The 21,119-nt window shown below is 42.6% G+C and overlaps 2 protein-coding genes across 2 annotated transcripts in view; both read right to left on the bottom strand.

The window, feature by feature from the left end:
- LOC111822934 (membrane-spanning 4-domains subfamily A member 4A-like) overlaps nt 1-12,761 on the bottom strand; it is a 109,594-nt gene extending 96,833 nt beyond the window's left edge. The window contains exon 1 of the mRNA XM_023743175.1: nt 12,061-12,761. The gene's annotated coding sequence lies outside the window, so the exon portion shown is untranslated. The remainder of the gene's footprint in view (nt 1-12,060) is intronic.
- Nucleotides 12,762-13,616: 855 nt separating this feature from the next.
- LOC111822936 (membrane-spanning 4-domains subfamily A member 6A-like) overlaps nt 13,617-21,119 on the bottom strand; it is a 22,630-nt gene continuing 15,127 nt past the window's right edge. The window contains 2 exon segments of the mRNA XM_023743201.1: nt 13,617-13,805; nt 14,649-14,746. Coding sequence (XP_023598969.1) covers nt 13,734-13,805; nt 14,649-14,746 — 170 coding nt within the window. The 3' untranslated portion in view covers nt 13,617-13,733.

The raw sequence follows: 21,119 nt of genomic DNA, 5'->3' as shown, positions 1-21,119 counted from the left end.
GAAAGAAAGAGAAGACCAAAATGGATGTCAGAAGAGACTCCAAAACTTGCTCTTGAACATTGATTAGCTAAAGCCAACGGAAGAAATGCTGAAGTAAAAGGGCTGAATAAAAGATTTCAAAGGGCAGCCCGAGAAGACAAAGTATTATAATGACATGTGCAAAGATCTGGAGTTAGAAAACCAAAAAGGAAGAACACCCTAGGCATTTCTTAAGCTGAAAGAACTGAAAAAATTCAAATCTCTAGTTGCAATATCAAAGTATTCTATGGGGAAAATATTAAAGGAAGCAGGAAGCATCCAAAGAAGATGGAAGGAAGATACAGAGTCAGTATACCAAAAAGAATTGGTTGACATTCAGTTATTTCATGAGGTAGCATATGATCACGAACCGATGGTACTGAAGGAAGAAGTCCAAGCTGCATTGAAGATACTGGCAAAAAACAAGGCTTCAGGTATTGACGGAATACCAACTGAGATGTTTCAACAAACAGATGAAGCACTGGAAGTGCTCACTTGTCTATGCTAAGAAATTTGGAAGATAGCTACCTGGCCACATGACTGGAAGAGATCTATATTTATGCCTATTACAAAGAAAGGCAATCCAACCAAATATGGAAATTATCAAAAAATATCATTAACATCACACGCAAGTAAAATTTTGCTGAAGATCATTCAAAAGTGGTTGCAGCAGTATATCAACAGGGAACTGCCAGAAAGTCAGGGAAGTTTTAGAAGAGGTCGTACAAACAGGGATATCATTGCTGATGTGAAATAGATCCTGGCTGAAAGCAGAGAATACGAGAAAGATGTTTACCCGTGTTTTATTGACTATACAAAGGCATTTGACTGTGTGGGTCATAACAAATTAGAGATAACATTGCAAAGAATGAGAACTTCAGAACGCTTTATTGTGCTCATGAGGAACCTGTATATAGATCAAGAGGTAGTCATTCAAACAGAATAAGGTTATACTACATGGTTCAAAGTCAGGAAACGCATGTGTCAGGGTTGTATCCTTTCTCCATAACTTTTTAATCTGTACGTTGAGCAAGTAATCTGACAAGCTGGACTATATCAAGTAGAACAGGGCATCAGGATTGGAGGAAGACTAATTAACAACCTGCGTTATGCAGATGACATAACCTTGCTTGCTGAAGAGGACTTGGAGCATTTACCGATGAAGAACAAAGACCACAAACTTCAATATGAATTACACCTCAACATAAAGAAAACAAAAATCCTCACAACTGGACCAATAAGCAAATCATGATAAATGGAGAAACATTGAAGTTGTCAAGGATTTCATTTTACTTAGATCCACTATCAACACCCAGGAAGCAGCAGTCAAGAAATCAGAGGAGAGGCGGGTCCAAGATGGCAGAGTAGACGGCTGCTTCTGGTGGTCCCTCTTATAACAAAGACCCGAAAAAACAAGCGAATCAATTATATATGACAGTCTAGGAGTACTGAACATCAAAGGCAAAGTCAAGGAATTGGCCTGAGTGGAAGAGGGAGGAAGAGATGGTTCAGAAGCAGCAAGGAGTTGCCAGACCTGACCCAGTGGGAGCTGGAGCCCCTCATGCCGGATCAGCTCGTGGTGTGTGGTGAGGCAAGCAGCGGCACTTGGGAGGCATTTTTCACATTGGGAGAGACCCAGCAGCAGGGAGTCTACTTGGGCATCCAGAACCAGTGAGAAGTAGCCCTCAATAGGCAAAAGATAAGTATTTGCGTCTGGCCTACTGCACGGGTCAAAAACACCCCACTTTGGGAAAAACCTCTCTCCCATTTACCTCCACGCTCCTTGCTCTGCACTGGGTCTGGGATAGCTTCAGTGATTGCCAAGTCTGCTGGGCCAGAAGGCCCTGTCACATCCCCTGAGCCATTCTCCCGGCAACGAATTAACAAAGTCGGGGAGGAATAATCTGTCAGCTCCCTAAGCCAGGAACTCAGGATAGGCACAGCTGTTCTGCCTAGGCACAGGCATAAGGGTGCCTTTCCCTCTGCAGAGACTTGTGTGGGCCCATTTCAACAGCATAGGCCCTCATTACCACAGTACAACAGGGTATATACTGGAAGTTTAACTTCAGCTGTTTCAGCTGTAAAGTGGCAGGTTCAGGATATTTGACATTTCTCTGCCCATTAAGCAGGGTCTTCACCTACCCACATCAGTGGCCTGAGGACTGGTGGCTCCATTCACAGTACCTAGCAACCTGTGACAGGGACCCAAGAATAAGTGATGCCTGCCAGTCCTTACAGACAACAGCATTGGGTGCTTATTGTCTAGCTGCAAACCCCACCACCTACACGCTTTAGGGAACAGGGACACACTTTCCTCCTGGACACTTGGGGGCAGCTGTTGGACCCCTGCCTTGCTCAGCTTGTGACCCCTTGCTGCAGCTGGGTGCCTGTGCTTATACCAATCGCCCATGCCTGTGTAGGACTGTAGATGAGAGCCTGCACTCCACACTAGCCTGCCGACTGCCTGGACACCTACTTTGGACATGTTAACAGGAGGGATCAGTTCCTGGAGAAGGACATCACACTTGGTAAATTAGAGGGTCAGCGAAAAAGAGAAAGACCTTCAATGAGATGGAGAGACACAGTGGCTGCAACAATGGTCTCAAACATAACAACAATTGTGAGGATGACGCAGGACTGGGCAGTCTTTCATTCTGTTATACATAGTGTTGTTATGAGTCAGCACCGACTAGAAGGCACATAACAACCACAACAACGTATTTCTGTGGTAATATTGATCAGATTCTGGTCGCTCAGGGCTAGTGCTCAGAACCCATAGAACCCAAGGATCTCTGACCTTGAGCTCACATAACTGTCTCAGAAACCCTAAGAGGCAGTTCTCCTCTCATATAGTGTCTTTATGAGTCAGAATGAGCTCAATGGCACACAATAGCAACAAAAACCTTCATACCACGACACACATGTGGTCTCCATGAATAAACGTGACATGACAGCAGCTAAAAACAACAACAAACTTTCACACCACAGAAATCAATATGATAATTACCGAGGCAAGTAAATTCCCCAAAGACAGAAATTTCTGTTTACTCTTCAGGCCTCAACTTCTCAATATTCAACTACCAAGGACACCAAAACAGTAGAGAATATTGGATGGATACAAGGCCCATTTCTTCCAGATTAGGAAATAATCTGAATGCTAGTCTTGTCACATTTTCTGTGACATATATGGGCTATTCACAACTACAATGTATTCCTTCCCTCCTCCCTCACACTCATCTTTATGAAACTTCCCTTGTTGCCATTCTCTTCAGCAAAGACTGCTCCCAAAACACCCGAAACGTACCTATAAAGGGGCACTTGATCCACCCCAAACTAGAAGCCAAAGGTCGTGTCATCCTCTCTCATTCCATTCCCTTCAAGAGCCCTAGGACCAACCGATGAGAAAACCATAAGACCAAAAGCCTAGGAAGGTAAGTCCCTGAACCTACCTTTCTTCAAGCCTATGGTGTCTGCTGCATTCTGGAAGAAGCTCTGAGGAAGGGCTTCCCAGTTCTTCTGTCCAGATACCACTGCCCTCCCCAACTCCACACCTCACTCAGCTTTAGATCTGCACTCTTCTTCTAGCAGTTCTTCTAAATCTCAAAGACTGAGAATTTCTGAGAAGTACAGCTACTTCCCTTTTAATGTTGGAACTGCTGATTTTGTATCCCTCATATTGTTGTGGAGCCCTGGTGGCATAGTAGTTAAGAACTCAGCTGTTATTCAAAAAATTGGACAGTACAAATCCACCAGCTCTCCTTGGAAACCCTATGGGGTAGTTCTATCATGAAATCTGCTGAGCAAACAGTGGCTGCCCATGCATATAATGTTTTATATAAAATAATAGTGGTTATAAATGTGGATAACAGTGGTTAAGTATTTTCCATGTGCCATACTCTGCTCCAAGATTTTTATACAAGCAGAGAAATTTAAGGATATTTAGAATCCATTTAAAATCCTCCTTTTCACAACTTCACGTATTTTCTTGAATATGTAGAGAACTATGTTTCACTATTTTATAAACTACTTGACCCTCAGTCAAGGCAGGCAGCTTACTGATTAATAGTGTTGCATTGTAACTATGGGTGTGAGGAGTTTCCAGGTGATTTTCATCAGCTTGCCAGCAGTATTTCTTGGTAACAATGAGATTGGTGATTTGCAGCTGCCCTCAATGGGACTCCCAGAACTCTCTGACACTGGAGCTGGTTGTGTAGCCAGAAATATGCCTGTATGGCCAACCAGGTATGAAAATCTCTGGCCAACAAGTTGCTCTGTTGGGTTCCTGATGAGAGACAAAATACACATCACAGAGAGAAAGGGAGGACAATTGGAACTCATGCCTGACCTTTCTGGACTCCTTGCTGCCAGGCAGCTTGGTATGATTATTCTTCCTTTAATTCTGGGGCTAGACTGTATCCTTTTCCTGCAATAAACCGTAGGTTGTCAGCTTTGTCATGGTGGGTTCTGTGAGTCTTCTTTTGAAATGGAGCCCTGTCTGACTGCCACAAGGAGCCTGAGTAGTGCAAGCTGGTTGTAGTCAGCTGCTAACGCAAAGGTTGAAGATTTGAACCTACCCAGCAGCACCTCAGAAGGAAGGTCTGGCAATCGGCTTCTGTGAAGATCACAGCTGAGAAAACCCTATGCAGCTCAGATCTACTCTGTAGCACATGGGGTAGCCATGAGTTGCTAAGGTATTATTAATAATATCAAAGAATGGTTCTGAGAAAGGGGATGGAAATAAACTTGATATTGGAGTGGTTGCTGAGCCACCTTTGGTATGACATGGTAATGACTGTATACCTTGACCTCAGTAGCTAGCAAAAGGGATGCATAGGGAACTGCAAACAAATGGCAGATCCTGCTTTTTAAGGCTGAGCAAAAGCAAAGGTAAGCTCAGAATCTCCTTCGGTTGAGCTTTGCCCTCTCTACTTGGCAGGCGGAGCTCCAACCAGAGGAATCCAGGCAACTATTCCATAAATTGTTTACACCTGTCGAAGGTATTGCATCTAAAAAAATAATTTAGTTGGGGTACACAGAAATGGAGGGCAGAAATCCATCAAAGTTAGGTGTTAATCAGGATGCCCTGGTGGCACAGTGGTTAAGAGCTTAGCTCCTAACTGAAAGGTCAGCTGTTCGAACCAACCAGCCCCTCTTCAGGAGAAAGATATGACAGTCCGCTTCCTTAAAGATCAGCCTTGGAAAGCCTATGGGGCTGTTGTACTCTGTCCTATAGGGTCGCTATGAGCCTGAATCAACTCAATGGCAATCGGTTTTGGAAGGGGTTAATCAATGAAGAAATTGGAGTCATTTTGTAGATCATTACAAGCAGCTGCCTGATGAAATCTTATTAAAATAGATCCTGAGAACTTCATTACTCAGTGGAAAGGAATGTTTGGATCACCCTGGAGTCATAACAAGCTGCTGCCTTTCGGGGAATGTTTCACAAAGAAGCACCTAGATGACTAGAATCAATTAAAGGATGGGTTCACCATTAGACGTAACCAGAGAAGGGCTAATGCCTTGTTCCTCTTTTGCGATATAGATGGTCAATGTTGACTGATGCCACAGAAATCCACCCAATGCAGACAGTGTCAGACTGGCTTTGTGAAGTCAGAAATCATCTCCCAAATGTGACGCTCATCACCCAGGTTATGACTGATACTTGAACAATTGTTCTTTCATATTGTGAGATCAGGGAAAAATATGAATTGGTTGTCTCCTAGTAATAGATAAGTATCCCCGGTTTAGGAGCCCTGGTGGCACAGTGATTAAGAGCTTGGCTGCTAACCAAAAGATTGGCAGTTGAAATCCACCAGGTGCTCCTTGGAAACCCTATGGGGCAGTTCTACTCTCTCCTACAGGGTCGACATGAGTCAGAATCAACTTGATGGCAATGGGTTTGGATTCCTGGTTAGCTTTTGCTTGCTTGTGTGTTTTGTTTAAATGTTTGCTGTGGGTTGAGGGAGAGTTCAAATTTATATTCATACCTATAATTGTGGAAGCTGTATTGTAGAGAAATGTGGTAAAATGAGTATTTTTTAAAAACGTATTTAGGCAAATACACATAAAAAAAAAAACAAAACAAACCCATTGCCGTCCAGTAGATTTCCACTCATAGCGACCCTACAGGACAGAGTAGAACTGCCCCATAGGGTTTCCAAGGAGCTCCTGGTGCATCCGAACTGCTGATCTTTTGGTTAGCAGCCATAGCTCCTAACCACTAGCCACCAGGGTTTCGGTAAATACACCTACCTCTCACTTATTGACTGTATCGTTATATGACATTTATAATTTATGAAAATAGTAAAAAATCTACTGTGTGATTATTTTGTGCATTAACAAGGAGTCCAGGCAAGAGTGGAAGGAGGAAGAGGGTGAGCTTTATGAGAGGGAGCAAAGCCGTGCTGGCCACTGGTGGTTTGGTGGTTCTTGTTACTGGGGCAGGCAGAGGAGCCAGGCCAACTGTGGTGATTGCCAGGCTGGCTGGAGGCTTTTGGAAGGCAGGAGCCACTGGGCCATGAGGAGGCAGCAGGAGCCCAGGCTGCAGGAGTTGGGAGCAGGGGACTCAGAACTATTTTATTCCTAAGAGGCCTCTCTGCAACCTCTGCAGGATCTACCAGGCCCGGGTGGATGGGCCTCACCTGTCCGCAGACCAGGGAGCTGCCTGTTGCTAAGGCCTGTCTCTGGGACCAGTGGAGCTGCAACATGGAGAGGTGAGGCACAGGGGTCCTCGTGGATGCCTGGAGCTTGGCCAGCTGACGGTGGGCCCCTGCTGCTCTGCAGGTAGTAGGCAACTGCCAACCACCAGCACCACCACCACTAATCCTCGGGCTCCGCAGTGGAGGGGAAAGCATGGTTGGGGGGCTCACTGCACCATGCACATTCAATGACGCATTGTGGATGCCCTAAGAGCAGTGAGGGGGGTACTCCTGTCACAAAGACAGGGAGCTGCCTAAACTCTAGCATAGCACCAGTTTTCACATAATTACCTGTTATTTGGAACGTAACCATGTTGGTAAGTGAGGAGGGGTGTAAATATTTTATTTTGAGGCAAATTAATTATATAGTTCCTGAGACTTGTAACAGGAGGCTTGTCTCCATACATGAATGAGTAAAATGCATGTAATAAAACATAAAAGACAATAAAACACTGCCATTGAGTTGATTCCTACTCATGGTAACCCCATGTATTACAGAATAGAATTGATCCATAGGATTTTCTCACAGATGGACAGGTCTTTCTCCTGTGGAGCCACTGGGTGGGTTTGAACTGCCGACCTTTAAGTTAGCAGCTGAGCACTTAACCATTTGTACCTGCTATAAAAGAGTCTTAACACCATGATAAATCAGTGAACTCCTTTTGGCAATTAAGATGTACAAGGAAAAATTGTCTCCTTCGCTTCATTGTTCTCCACTGAATCATTCTGCCTAGTTTGCTGGGAAATGTCTGTGACTTTTTGGCCAGTCTTTCTGGTTCTCATTAGATGCCATGGAGTCAATCCTAACTCATACTGAGACCCGTATGACAGAGCAGAACTACCCCATAAGTTTTTCTTGACTGTAATCTTTACAAAGACAGAGTATCAGGTCTTTCTCCTGTGGAGTTGTAACTGACAGGGTTAAACTGTTCCCCTTCCTTTCATCACCACCCTCAAACCTGTGATTTCCTGAAAAGACATTTCTGTGTAACAACACAGTCTTCTTACTGCTTCTCTGCTCAAGGCCGCTTCACTGCTCACCATCTGCCTCCCCTCCTTTTGGACATGAGCAATAAAGCCACAAAGCTGGTCTTAGATAAACCTCATATGACATAACCCCCAGGTGTCATATTGCACCCCCACTACACCCTCTTACATGTTAATTAGTTCCTGAAATTCCCTGCCGAGTCCCAGAAACTTCAAGAGTTATGCATAAGTTCCCTATCCGGAACCCTATAACTGCTCTACAATCCCCAGCCTCAAGGAGGTTGATTTGAGGCTTAGTCTCCAAGCTCCTTGCTTGACCAGCTTGCAATAAAGTCTAGTTTTTCTTTCTCAAAGGCCTGGTGTCTCTCAATTGACTCAGGGGTCGCATCAGGCAGGACTCATTCCCATAGGGTTATGAATTCTGATGGGGGCCATTGTTCTGCTTCTAACTTAGGCCTCTCGGCTCCTGGGCGCAGCTCTGGCCACTGGGCATGACCAACTCCCCTCAGTGCACACTGGCTAATTTCTTCAGGAGGCTATGGCAGAAGTATCCTTCATGGCGAAAGCTGTGCCCGAACCCATGGTAACCCACTTATTTTGAGATTCATAAATGGACTCTGGGTAAGGATCCTAATCTGGTGAGTACTGTGCAAATGGTGTCACAAGAACCTAAAGACTTCTGAGGAGTGAGTGACTTAGGAGACAGGGCCCAGCCCAAGAGAACTGCTGTTTCTGTCAGAATCTGGGTGGTGGAGGGTTATGCCAGTGTGAGCTCAAGACAATTGCCACTTCTGTCAGAATCTGGGTGGTGGAGGGTTATACTGCTCAGGTCATAAGAAACCCCTGTTGCACCTTGGTTGTTGTGGTTCTAGTACTCCTGGTTTTTCTGGTTTCTGGTTTTGGCCTAGGCTCAGTTATGGGGAACGCACAAGATATACCAAAGTGCAGCACCCTAGGATGCGTCCTAACTAATTGGGATTTTTTGTTGTTGTTGTTGTTCTTATAATCCTATGAAAAAAAAAGATAGGATGAAGTTTTTTGGCAATGTTGTGTGGCCACAATATCAATTGGCTGGTAGAGAATGTTAGCCTCAAAATTGTTCCCTAAATTGTAATACTATTCTCCAGTTAGATTTGTTTTGTACCCGAGAAAGTAAATAAGATAAAAAAATGTATGTTGATGCCTTTATGTCCTTGTACGACAACAAAAAACATTCAAAAGCAAGGTAGAGTTATGGTTCAGTCTGAGGTAAAGAAACAAAAGCTCTTTGATTCCCTAGGGGAAGATGTTTTTCACTTCTTACTCAGCTGTAATCTCTACCCTTGTATCTGTCAGAACTGTCTGGACCAGCTGAGCCAACTTCAGAAATGGTTTCCCTGCCACAGTGACTTTTGGACAGGGGACTTCTCTACTCAAAACAGGGCAACAGGCAACTGGGTGTCCACTAAGACAAGTTCCTACTGGGCAGGAGGAAAACAGAACTCCAGGATTAGTCTGGGTACACACTCCATTCTCTACATCTAATTTGTTCAGTTGGAAAAAAAATCTCCTTCCTTATCTAGAAGACCTAAAATGTATGGCAGATCTTTTCACTTCCATCATTGCCACCCATCATCCTTCCTGGGCTGTTTGTCAGGACTGTTAGATATTCTTTAGGGTCCAGAGGAGCAGAGATGAGTTTTAAGGAAAGCCAGGGAAAAAGCAAAACATCTCCAATAGCTCAACAACCCTATTCAACAAGCTCCCGATTTTGCAATACCTTCTTCTGAGCCTAGCTGGGACCCTAAAAATCCTTTGGAGAATGGCAGGCTCAACTATTTTCATACTTTTCTTATTGCAGGGTGGAAAGGAACTGCTCCAAAACAAAAATAATTAAATAAGGTCTATGAGGTCCATCAAGGACCGACTGAGGATCCATCTACCTTCCTTGAAAGAGTTTTTCCACATTCTGACAGTATACAGATGTAGACCCAGAAAATCTAGACACCTTGAAAATGATAAACATGGTATTTATTGGGCAATATGCACTAGATACTAGGAAAAGTTACAAAAAGCCCAGGGGAGTTTAGGTATGAGCCTAGTACAATTAACTGAAATAGCCTTTAAAGTGTATACCGAGAGAGACCAGGTCCAGGAAAAGAAAGAAACCCAGTATTCAAATAGCAAGCAGCTTTCCTTTCAGCTGCTCTGGTTTGGGGGCCTTTTCAACCAGGCCAACATAACCATCTAGAGGGACAACTGCACCAGGCATTGTCAAGAAGCCTCTCCCCACTAGGTCAAAATCAGTGTGCTTATTGTAAATAGGAGGGGCACTGGTAGAAGGAATGTCCGAACCGGAAACCCAGCCAAAGCCTAGCTGCCCCTGAGATGCTTCAATCTGCCCAGCCCAAAGATTTAGACTGAAGAGGACTGGGGGCATCCACCCACCTCCAAGCTTTAGCCACCAAGGCCCTGGTTACATTAAAGTGGGAAATAAACATGTAGATTTTCTTGTTGATACAGAAACAACCTATTCTGTTTTGAATGACCTTAAAGGACCACTTTCTCCCCAAACTGTGTAAGTAATCGGGGTAACAAGAAATATTTCTACAAGCAGGGCTCATCTGCTTGTGTAAATCCACTTTCAACACTCCAGCGCTCCCAGAAAAGAAGCCCAAAACAGGAGAATATCAGTTTGTGCAGGACTTACATGCATTCAATCAGGTAACTGAAGACCTGCACCCTATAGTTTCAACTGCTTATGCCCTCCTAACCTCCCTATCTCCAGACAATGCCTGGTTTACTGTCCTAGACCTGAAGGATGCCTTCCTTTGCATTCTTTTAGTCTCCGAATCTCAGGAAATATTTGCTTTAGAATGGGAGGAACCAAATTTGGAGGGCCAGGGAAACAATATTGCTGGACTGTTCTCCCTCAGGTGTTCAAAAATAGCTCCACCATGTTTGCAACAGCCCTGGCAAAAGATCTCCAGGGTCTACAGATGGTTTGGAGTCTCCATCTTCAATATGTGGATGACCTCCTTGTTGCTAGTCCTACCAAAAAGTACTCAGATAAAAACACAATTCTAACTTTGAACTTTCTAGCCCTGGCCAGTTATTGAGTGTCTGTTGCCAAGGCTCAGATCTCACAACAAATGGTAACTTACATAGGTTTCCATATTCTCAAGGTCAACGACCCCTGCTGCCAGAGCACAAGCAGATCTCCACCCCAACCATTCAGAGACAACTTCAAGGCTATCTAGGTATGGTTGGTTTTTGCAGAATTTAGATCCCGAACTTTAGGTGAATAACAAAGCCTCTCTATGAAGCCACCTGAGGAAAGGACTCTGACCCTTTTGAATGGACAGATGAGCATCAACAAGCCTTCTTGAAAATCAAGGAAAAGCTAGCCTCTGCCCTGGTACTCGGACTTCCAGTCCTCAGAAAGCCCTTTGAACTGCAAGTACATGAAATGGGGAGGAGTCCCAGCAGAGTTCTTAACTCAACAACTGGGTTATTGAAAAAGACAGGTTGCATATTTTTCTAAACTTCTACATCCAGTCCCTCAGGGATGGCCAGCTTGTCTTAGGGCAGTAGCACAACTTGCCTCCTTTTAGCTGAAGCTGAAAAGTTTACCTTAGGTCAGCCTGTGACTGTGTTTGTGCCTCATGCAGTTCTCACCATACTAGAGCAGAAAGGCAGACTCTGACTCACAGCAGGCTGCCTGCCCCACTACCAAGCCCAGCTCCTGGACAATCCAGAGGTCGTGCTCAAGGTAACTTCTATCCTGAATCCAGCCAGCCTTTTACCAACAAACACTGCAGGTGAGCCTGCTCATGACTGCCTCCAAACTATTGAAGAAATCTATTCCAGTAAGCCGACTTGTCCAACCAGCCCTTTTCAAATCCAGACTTAATCCTTTACAACTTCCAAAAACAGCCCCAAATTACACTATTAGAGATTTCAAACAAACAGCTCAATGGAGAGCAACAATAGATTTTCATGGATGGCCCTTGTAAAACAGAGGAAACATCAGAAGCTACAAAACAGCTCCTTAATAAAATCATTCCCAGATTCAGCCTGCCTAGAACAATTAGAAGCGACAACAGATCTTACTTCACCTCACAAATTACACAAAAATTCTCTAAACTTTTGAGAATCAACAGGAACTTAGACTCAGCCTGTAGACCACAGTCAAGCAGAAAAGTTGAAAAAATAAATCACATGCAAGAAACCAAATTGCCAAAATCTGTCAAGAAACAAAAATAACGTGGCCCCAAGCTTTGCCCTTAGCCCTGTGTATGGGCCACCTCCAGAAGCGGGCTCAAAGTGAACCCTTTTGAAATTACGTATGAAAAAACATTTCTTAAAAATTACTTGCCTTCAACCAATACTCAGGTTTCTGTCACCAAGGAGCTCACTTTCCGAAAATACTTGTTGTCTTTGGTGTCCTATCTTCTATTCACAGTCATGCTCTCAGCCATTAGAAATAATCTGTTGATGCCCAGCTTCTTCACCTGTTTTAGCCTGGTGACCAGGTTTTGCTGAAAACCTGGAAAGCGGAGCCCCTTGAACCTGGGTGGACTGGACTGTACACTGTTCTTTTAGCCACCCAGTTGGCAGCTAAACTCGAAATCATCCAAGCTTGCGTGCATCACACTTGCCTCAAACCTGCACCATCCCCAGAAGATCCTCTGAAACAAGAGCAACCACAACAGAACAACTGGACCTGCGAGCCTGTGAAGGACTTTATATACCTATTTAAACAGAAAAACAAAGCTAATGCCTAACCTGTGTCCCTCCAACCTGGAGACCCTCCATCATGATTGTGCTCTTCATGTTTACATTGCCTTTACTGTCTTGGCAATCATTGTGTTCTTCCTTCACTTTTTACAGCAGCTAAATACTTTGCCTGATTGGTGATCACTGACTCTGGCTCCTTGTTACTCTGCTGATAATTCTTTTACTAATCTGTCTGTTTTTGCCCTGCCTCTTACACTGTCTTACCAGGTCAGTACAAAATCACCTAACAGCTGTGAACGTCATGATGCTTCAGATGCCTGTGTTCCCCTTAACTCAGCAAACCTCAGATCCTACAATGCACATACATACACTGGTCAGCAATTTCAAAAGTTCCAGGGCTCTGGGCCACCACCTACATAAATATCTATCTTCAAGATTGAAGACCCTATAAACCAGAGGAATGAATGTAACTGATAGGGTTAAACTATTCCCTCTCCTCTCATCACCACCCTACCCCCGCCTGGACCTGTGGGTTCCTGATAAGGCATTTCTGTGTAACAACGCAGTCATCTTAACTGCTTCTCTGCTCAAGGCCTCTTCACTACTCACCAGCCACACCCCCACCCCCATTAGCAATAAGCTGCAAAGCTGGCCTTAGATAAACTTCATGTGTCATACCCGCCAGCCGTCATATTGTACCCCCACTGCACCTGGATACATGCTAATTAGTTCCTGAAATTGCTCACCTATTCCCAGAAATTTCATGATTTATGCATAACTTCCCTATCCTCAACCCTATAACTGCACTAAAATCCCCAACCTCGAGGAGGTTGATTTGAGACTTAGTCTCTGAGTTCCTTGCTTAACCTGCTTGCAATAAAGCCCACTTTCTCTTTCTCAAAGGCCTGGTGTCTCCCAATTGACTCGAGGGGTCACACTGGGCAGGACCCATTCCCGTTGGGTTACAGAGTTGCTGGGGGGGCTTCCAACCACTAACCTTTCAGTTACCAGCCAAGCGCTTAACCAGAACTCCTTCTTGGCCAATCTAGTAAATAGTAATTTACACTTCTGACCTTTAGGTGAAGCACACTTCAGGGAAATCAAGAGACCCCTACTGAACACATATATTCAATGACAAAAAAAAAGTTTTTTTTTTTGTTTTTTTAATGTTCTTTGCATTAAAAACTGCCTACAATTCAGGGAACTCAAACTTTGTTTTCTTGTAATGGTTGGACGTCATATATTATCTTAAAGATCAATTTTCTGGCAAATATTTTCCCACTTTTTTGAAGAAGTCAATAGTTCTTCATATCAGAGCTCAAAAGTCATTTTGGAGAGCATCTTGGATTTCCTCTTGTCACTCCAAGGCAGGGAAAGCTTGCTCTGGAAGACACAAAATATGTTAGCTCTTCATATCTGACTCAGATTCAACTTAATATATATATATTTATTTTGATGCCATTTCCTCCAAGGTTTGTATACAGAATGCTTAGTTACTCTAAGACTAATACAGCACATTATTAAGCTCTTCAAACAATTGTTCTTTCCCAGCCTAATATTCATTCACTTTTATATAAGAAATTTTTGGATAAATCAAAACCATTTAATTCAGTTACTTCAGACCATGACCATGGCAGGGGGATTGCCCATAGAATTTGATTCAACAATATATTTTTACACCTTTTAGGTAGAAAAAGAATTTTAAGATTACAAGGAGTGAAAATTGGAGAATATGACACTTGTTGTTGTGTCCTATTGAGTTGACTTTGACTCATAGCAACCCTCTAGGACAGAGCAGATTTGCCCCACAGTGTTTCCTAGGCTGAAATATTTTCAGAAGCAGATTGTCAGGTCTTTTCTCCTGAAGAGCTTCTGGTGGGCACAAACAACCAACTTTTCAGGTAGCATCAGAGTGCATAACCATTGCACCAACCGGGCTCCTACTAGGACACTTACTGAATCACATATGCAAATGTACTTTACCAAGTCAAGACTGTTAAAGAGACTTGTGGCTGTGGCAGAAATTGTTTCTGACTATAAAGGTGACAACCTATGTTCTAGTGACCTGAACACAGCCACAAAGTCATGGTGTCATCAAAACCCCTCGCAAGTGTATAGCATGACCAAACAATGGTTTCTTCTGTCACTCCTGTTGACATAGTTCAACACAGCCAAGAAGTTGAGGTACACCAGGAAAAACTCAATGAGGTCAGCCAGCATACTCACCCCAGGGAAATCAGAGTGAGCCTGTTTACACCAAAGCACAGTAGCAATCACAGAGAGACAGAACTCCAGCACAGTGAAAATTACCATCATAGACATCGCTCCCTGAAATTCAGGAAATAAAAGGTCAGTGGTGGTTAAGGCAACCTACCTTCTTGTCTAGTTGGGAGGTGACTGCAGAGACCAAGATTGCCTTATCCATGAGAGAATGAAGTGAGGACACCATCAGGAAGAGAAAATTGCTTACTTCAAGCCTAGAAACTGGCTCAAGTCAATGAGCAATTTGCTCATTGATCTTCTTGAGAAGAAGAGGAGGGGGATAGTCATTAAGTCAATTAACCCAATGTATACACTTGTGTTTGCAGCAATTAAATCTGTGGACCCATTTTATACACTCGTGTCTTATCTCTCTGTGACATAGCTGGCTCTAAGCATAGTGTTACTTAGTGAGGAACAGAGTGGTGTGGTAACTAACCCCCAGAACTGAGAAGCAACAGCTCTTGGTCTAGCCTCACCTTTACTGTTTAAATAGTTGGTGAGCCTGGGCAAGTCTCTGTACTTCTCTAGCTTCTGTCTCCTCATTTGTCAAATATGCATAGGAATATTTCCTTCACAGATTTGTGAGGGTCCCATAAGGGTAAGACTGTGCAAGCCCTTGGTAAATTTGTGCAAGCCCTTGGTAAATGTGAGTGTCTTCTAAATTGTCTTAATCCCTTTGCATGAACGTCCTGGCCTTTCCTGATGTAAGTTAGAGTAAGAAGGAATAATCAAGGTAGCAAACTGCCAAAGTTGCTAAAAACTCAAGCCAAACCTCCCACCAAAAAAACAAAACAAAACAAAACAAAAACCACTATATCAGGATCTTGAGTTCCACTTTTTCTGTTCCAAGGTTTCCCTCATGCAGAACTGGCCACTTAATAGAACCAGGAAGGAAATGTGATTTCACAAACTCTAGTTTACGTACACACAGGTAAAGAAGGGATGCACTTTATCTACATTAGCTAGACACTGTCTCAGCAAACAAGCTCAATAGAATCCTTCATATTTGTTCTTGTTGTTGCCAGGTGCCATCGAGTCAGTTCCAACTCATGGCAGCCTTATGTACAACAAAAGGAAACACTACCCGGTCCTGTGCCATTCTCACTGTCGTTGACATGCTTGAGCCCATTGTTACGGCCACTGTGTCAACTGATCTCGTTGAGGGTCTTCCTCTTTTTCACTGACCCTCTACTTTAACAAGCATGATGTCCTTCTCCAGGAACTGATCCCTCCTAATAACATGTCCAAAGTATATGAGACAAAGTCTCGCCATCCTGGCTTCTAAGGAGCATTCTGGCTGTACTTCAAGACAGATTTGTTCACTCTTTTGGCAGTTCAACATTCTTCACCAACACCATGATTCAAAGGCATCAATTCTTCTTAGGTCTTCCTTATTCATTGTCCAGCTTTCCCATGGTTATGAGGCGATTGAAAACACCATGGCTTGGGTCAGGCACACCTTAGTCTTCAAGGTGACATCTTTGGTTTTTAACACCTTAAAGACGTCTTTTGCAGCAGATTTGCCCAATGCAAAGCGTCCTCTGATTTCTTGACTGCTGTGTCCATGGGTGTTGATTGTGGATCCAAGTAAAATGAAATCCTTGACAACTTCAATCTTTTCTCCGTTTATCATGATGTTACTTTTAGGTCCAGTTGTGAGGATTTTTGTTTTCTTGATGTTGAGGTGTAATCAATACTAAAGGCTGTAGTCTTTGATCTTCGTCAGTAAGTGCTTCAAGTCCTCTTCCCTTCAGCAAGCAAGGTTGTGTCATCTGCATATCGCAGGTTGTTAATGAGTCTTCCACCAGTCCTGCCACATTCTTCTTCATATAGTCCAGCTTCTCAGATTATTTGCTCAGCATACAGATTAAGTACGGTGAAAAGATTAACCCTGATGCACACTTTTCCCGACTTTAAACCATGTATCATCCCCTTGTTAGGTTCAAACGACTGTTTCCTGATCTGGGTACAGGTTCCTCATGAGCACAATTAAGTGTTCTGGAATTCCTATTCTTTGCAAAGTTATCCATAATTTGTTATGATCCACACAGTCGAATGTCTTTGCATAGTCAATAAAACACAGGTAAGCATCTTTCCACAGTTTCTGCTTTCAGTCAGGATCCATTTGACATCAGCAGTGATATCCTTTGTTCAATGTCCTTTCTGAATCCAGCTTGAATTTCTGGCAGTTCCCTGTCCATGTTCTGCTGCAGCTGCTTTTGAATGATCTTCAACAAAGTTTTACTTGTCTGTGATTTTAATGATATTGTTGGATATTTTCCGCATTTGGTTGGATCAACTTTCTTTGAAACAGGCATAAATATAGATCTCTTCCAGTCAGTTATCCAGGTAGCTGTCTTCCAAGTTTCTTGGCATAGATAAGTGAGTACTTCTAGAGCTACATCCATTTGTTGAAACATCTCAGTTGATATTCTGTCAACTTCTGGAGCCTTGTTTTTCACCAAAGCCTTCAGTGCAGCTTGGACCTCTTCCTTCAGTACCATCAGTTCCTGATCATATGCTACTCCTGAAATGGATGAATATCGACCAGTTCTTTTTGGTACAGTGACTCTGTATATTCCTTCCATCTTCTTTTGATGCTTCCTACATCATTTAATATTTTCCCTGTAGAATCCTTCAATATTGCAACTGGAGGCTTGAATATTTTCTTCAGTTTTTTCAGCTTGAGAAAGGCCAAGTGTGTTCTTCCCTTTTGGTTTTCTAACTTCAGGTCTTTGCACATGTCACTGTAATACTTTACTTTGCCTTCTTGTGAGCCACCATTTGAAATCTTCTATTCAGCTCTTTTACTTCATCATCTCTTCCATTTGCTTTAGCTACCTGATGTTCAAGAACAAGTTTCAGATGCTCTTCTGACATCCATTTTGGTGTTCTCTTTCTTTCCTGTCTTTTTAATGATCTCTTCCTTTCTTCATGTATGAAGTCCTTGATGTCGTTTTACAGCTCACTGATCTTTGGTCACTAGTGTTCAACACATCAGATCTATTCTTGAGATGATCTCTAAATTCAGGTGGAATATACTCAAGGTCCTACTTTGGCTCCCATGAAATAGTCCTAATTTTCCTCAGCATCCACTTGATATGAGCAATTGATGGTCTGTTCCACAGCCATCCTCTGGCCTTGTTCTGACTGATGATATTGAGCTTTTCCATAGTCTTTTTCCACAGAAGTAGTCGATTTGATTCCTGTGTATTCCACCTGGTGAGGTCCACGTGTATAGTCACCTTTTATGTTGTTGAAAAAAAGGTATTTGCAATGAAGAAGTCATTGTTCATGCAAAATTCTACCGTAAGATCTCCAGCATCGATTCTATCACCAAGGCCATATTTTTCAACTACTAATCCTTTTTTGTTTCCAACTTTCACATTCCAATCACCACTAATTATCAATGCATCCTGATTGCATATTTGATCAATTTCAAACTGCAGAAGTTGGTAAAAATCTTCAATTTCTTCATCCTTAGCCTTAGAGGTTGGTGAGCAAATTTGAATAATACTCATATTAACTGGCCTTCCCTGTAGGCGTATGAACATTATCCTATCACTGACAACATTGTACTTCAGGATAGATTTTGAAATGTTCTTTTTGATGATCATTGCAATGCTATTCGTCTTCAATTTCTCATTCTTGGCATAGTAGACTATATGATTGTCCAATTCAAAATGGCCAATATCAGTCCATTTCAGCTCACTATCAATGTTTGGTGTTCCATTTCATTTTTGACGACTCCCAGTTTTCTTAGATTCACACTTCGTACATTCCACCTCTGATTATTTTTTTTTAAATTTTTTCCCATACAAAAATTTATATATACATTGTTATGTGACTCGAATTGCTCTTCCCATACTGTGACAGCACACTCTTCCCTTCCACCCCTGACTGTCCATGTCCATTCAACCAGTTCCTAACCCTCTCCGCCTTCCCTTCTCACCTCCAGACAGAAGCTGTCCATCTAGTCTCCTGCATCTACCTGAGCCAGGAGGCACACTCCTCACGAGTATCACTCCATGTCTCACAGTCCAGTCCAATCCCTGTCCAAAGAGTTGGCCTCGGAAATTATTTTAGTTCTGGGCTGATAGAAAATCCAGGTGCCGTGCTTTCCGAGGTTCCTCCAGTCTCAATCAGACCATCAATTCTGGTCTTCTTACCAGAATTTGAGTTCTGCACCCCACCTTTCTCCTGCTCCAGCCGGGACTCTCTGTTGTGTTCCCTGTCAGGACGGTCATTGGTGGTAGCCAGGCGCCATCGACTTCTTTTTGTCTCAGGCTGATGAAGTCTCTGGTTTATATGGCCCTTTCTGTCTCTTGGGTTACTACTTTCCTTGTGTCTTTGGTGTTCTTCATTCTGCTTTACTCCAGGTGTTTGGGACCAATTGATGCATCTTAGATGGCCTCTTGCAAGCTTATAAGACCCAAGGTGACACTCAGCAAAGTTAGATGCAGAACATTTACTTAATATGCTTTGTTATGCCACTTGACCTAGATGTCCCCTGAAAGCATGGTCCCCTGACCCCTGCCCCTGCTACTCTGTCCCTCAAAGTGCTTGATTGTATTCAGGAAACTTCTTAGATTTGGTATAGTCCAGTTGTGCTGACTTCCCTGTAGTGTGTGCTGTCATTCCCTTCACCTAAGATAATTCTTATCTACTATCTAGTTAGTAAATAACCCTACGCCTCCCTCCCCACCCTCGTAACCATCAAAGAATGTTTTGTTCTGTGTTTAAACCTTTTCTTGAGTTCTTATAATAGTGGTCTTATACAATATTTGTCCTTCAGTGACTTACTAAATTCACTCAGCATAAAGTTCTCCTGCTTCCTCCATGTTATAAGATGTTTCATGGCTTCATCATTGTTCTTTATTGTTGCATAGTATTCCATTGGGTGGATATACTATAATTTGTTTATCAATTCTTCCTTTGATGGGCACCTAGGTTTTTCCCATCTTTTTGCTATTGTGAACACTGCTGCAATGAACATGGGCGTACATATATCTACTCGTGTGACAGCTCTTATTTCTCTAGGATATATTCCAAGGAGTGGGATAGCTGGATCATATGGTACTTCTATTTCTAGCTTTTTAAGGAAGTGCCAAATCGATTTCCAAAGTGGTTGCACCATTTTACACTCCTAGCAACCGTGTGTAAGTGTTCTAGTCTCTCCAAAACCTCTCCAGCATTTATTATTTTGTGTTTTTGGATTAATGCTAGCCTTGTTGGGGTGAGATGATATCTCATTGTAGTTTTGATTTGCCTTTCTCTAATGGCTAATGATTGTGAGCATTTCTTCATGTGTCTGTTAGCCGCCTGAATATCGTCTGTGCTGAAGTGCCAGTTTATATCCTTTGCCCACTTTTTAATTGGATTATTTGTCTTTTTCTTGTTGAGGTTTTGCCGTATCTTGTAGATTTTAGAGATTAGACGCTGATTGGCTTTGTCGTAGCCAAAAATTTTTTCCCAGTCTGTAAGTTGTCTTTTTACTCTTCTGGTGAGCATAAGTTTTTGATTTTTAGGAGCTCCCATTTATCTAGTCTCTCTTCTGGTGCTTGTGCATTGTTACTTATGGTTCGTCTTCTGTTTATGCCATGTATTAGGGCTCCTAGCATTACCCTATTTTTTCTTCCATGGTCTTTATCGTTTTTGATTTTATATTTAAATCTTTGATCCATTTTGAGATCGTTTCTGTGCGTGGTGTGGGGTATGGGTCTTGTTTCAGTTTTTTGCAGATGGATATCCAGTTATGCCAGCACCATTTGTTAAAGAGACTGTCTTTCCCCAATTAATCGACTTTGGGCCTTTGTCAAATATCAGCTGCTCATAGGTGGATGAATTTATGTCTGGATTTTCAGTTTTGTTCCATTGGTCTATGTATCTGTTGTTGTACCAGTACCAGGCTGTTTTGACTACCGTGCCACTATAATAGGTTCTAAAATCAGGTAGAGCAAGGTCTCCCATTTTGTTCTTCCTTTTGAGTAATGTTTTACTTATTTGGGGCTTCTTCCCTTTCCATATGAATTGGGTGATTTGTTTCTCCATCTCATTAAAAAATGCCGTTGGAATTTGTATTGGGATTGCATTGTATCTGTAGATCACTTTGGGTAGAATTGACATTTTCACAATGTTGAGTCTACCCATCCATGAGCAAGGTATGTTTTTCCACTTATGCATGTCCCCTTTGGTTTATTGCAGTAGTGTCTTGTAGTTTTCATTGTACAGATCTTTTACGTCTCTGGTTAGATTTATCACTAAAGTATTTTATCTTCTTGGTATTGTAAATGGTATTGATTTGGTGATTTTCTCTTCGAGGTTCTCTTTGTTGGTGTAGAGAAATCCAACTGATTTTTGTATGTTTCTCTTGTATCCTGATACTTTGCTGAAATCTTCTATTAGTTCCAGTAGTTTTCTTGTGGATTCTTTGGG

The sequence above is a fragment of the Trichechus manatus genome, unplaced genomic scaffold (assembly GCF_000243295.1).
Source record: "Trichechus manatus latirostris isolate Lorelei unplaced genomic scaffold, TriManLat1.0 scaffold00240, whole genome shotgun sequence".
NCBI lineage: Eukaryota > Metazoa > Chordata > Mammalia > Sirenia > Trichechidae > Trichechus > Trichechus manatus.
Note: the sequence above shows the minus strand (reverse complement) of the source record. Positions and strands in the feature narration are given on the sequence as shown.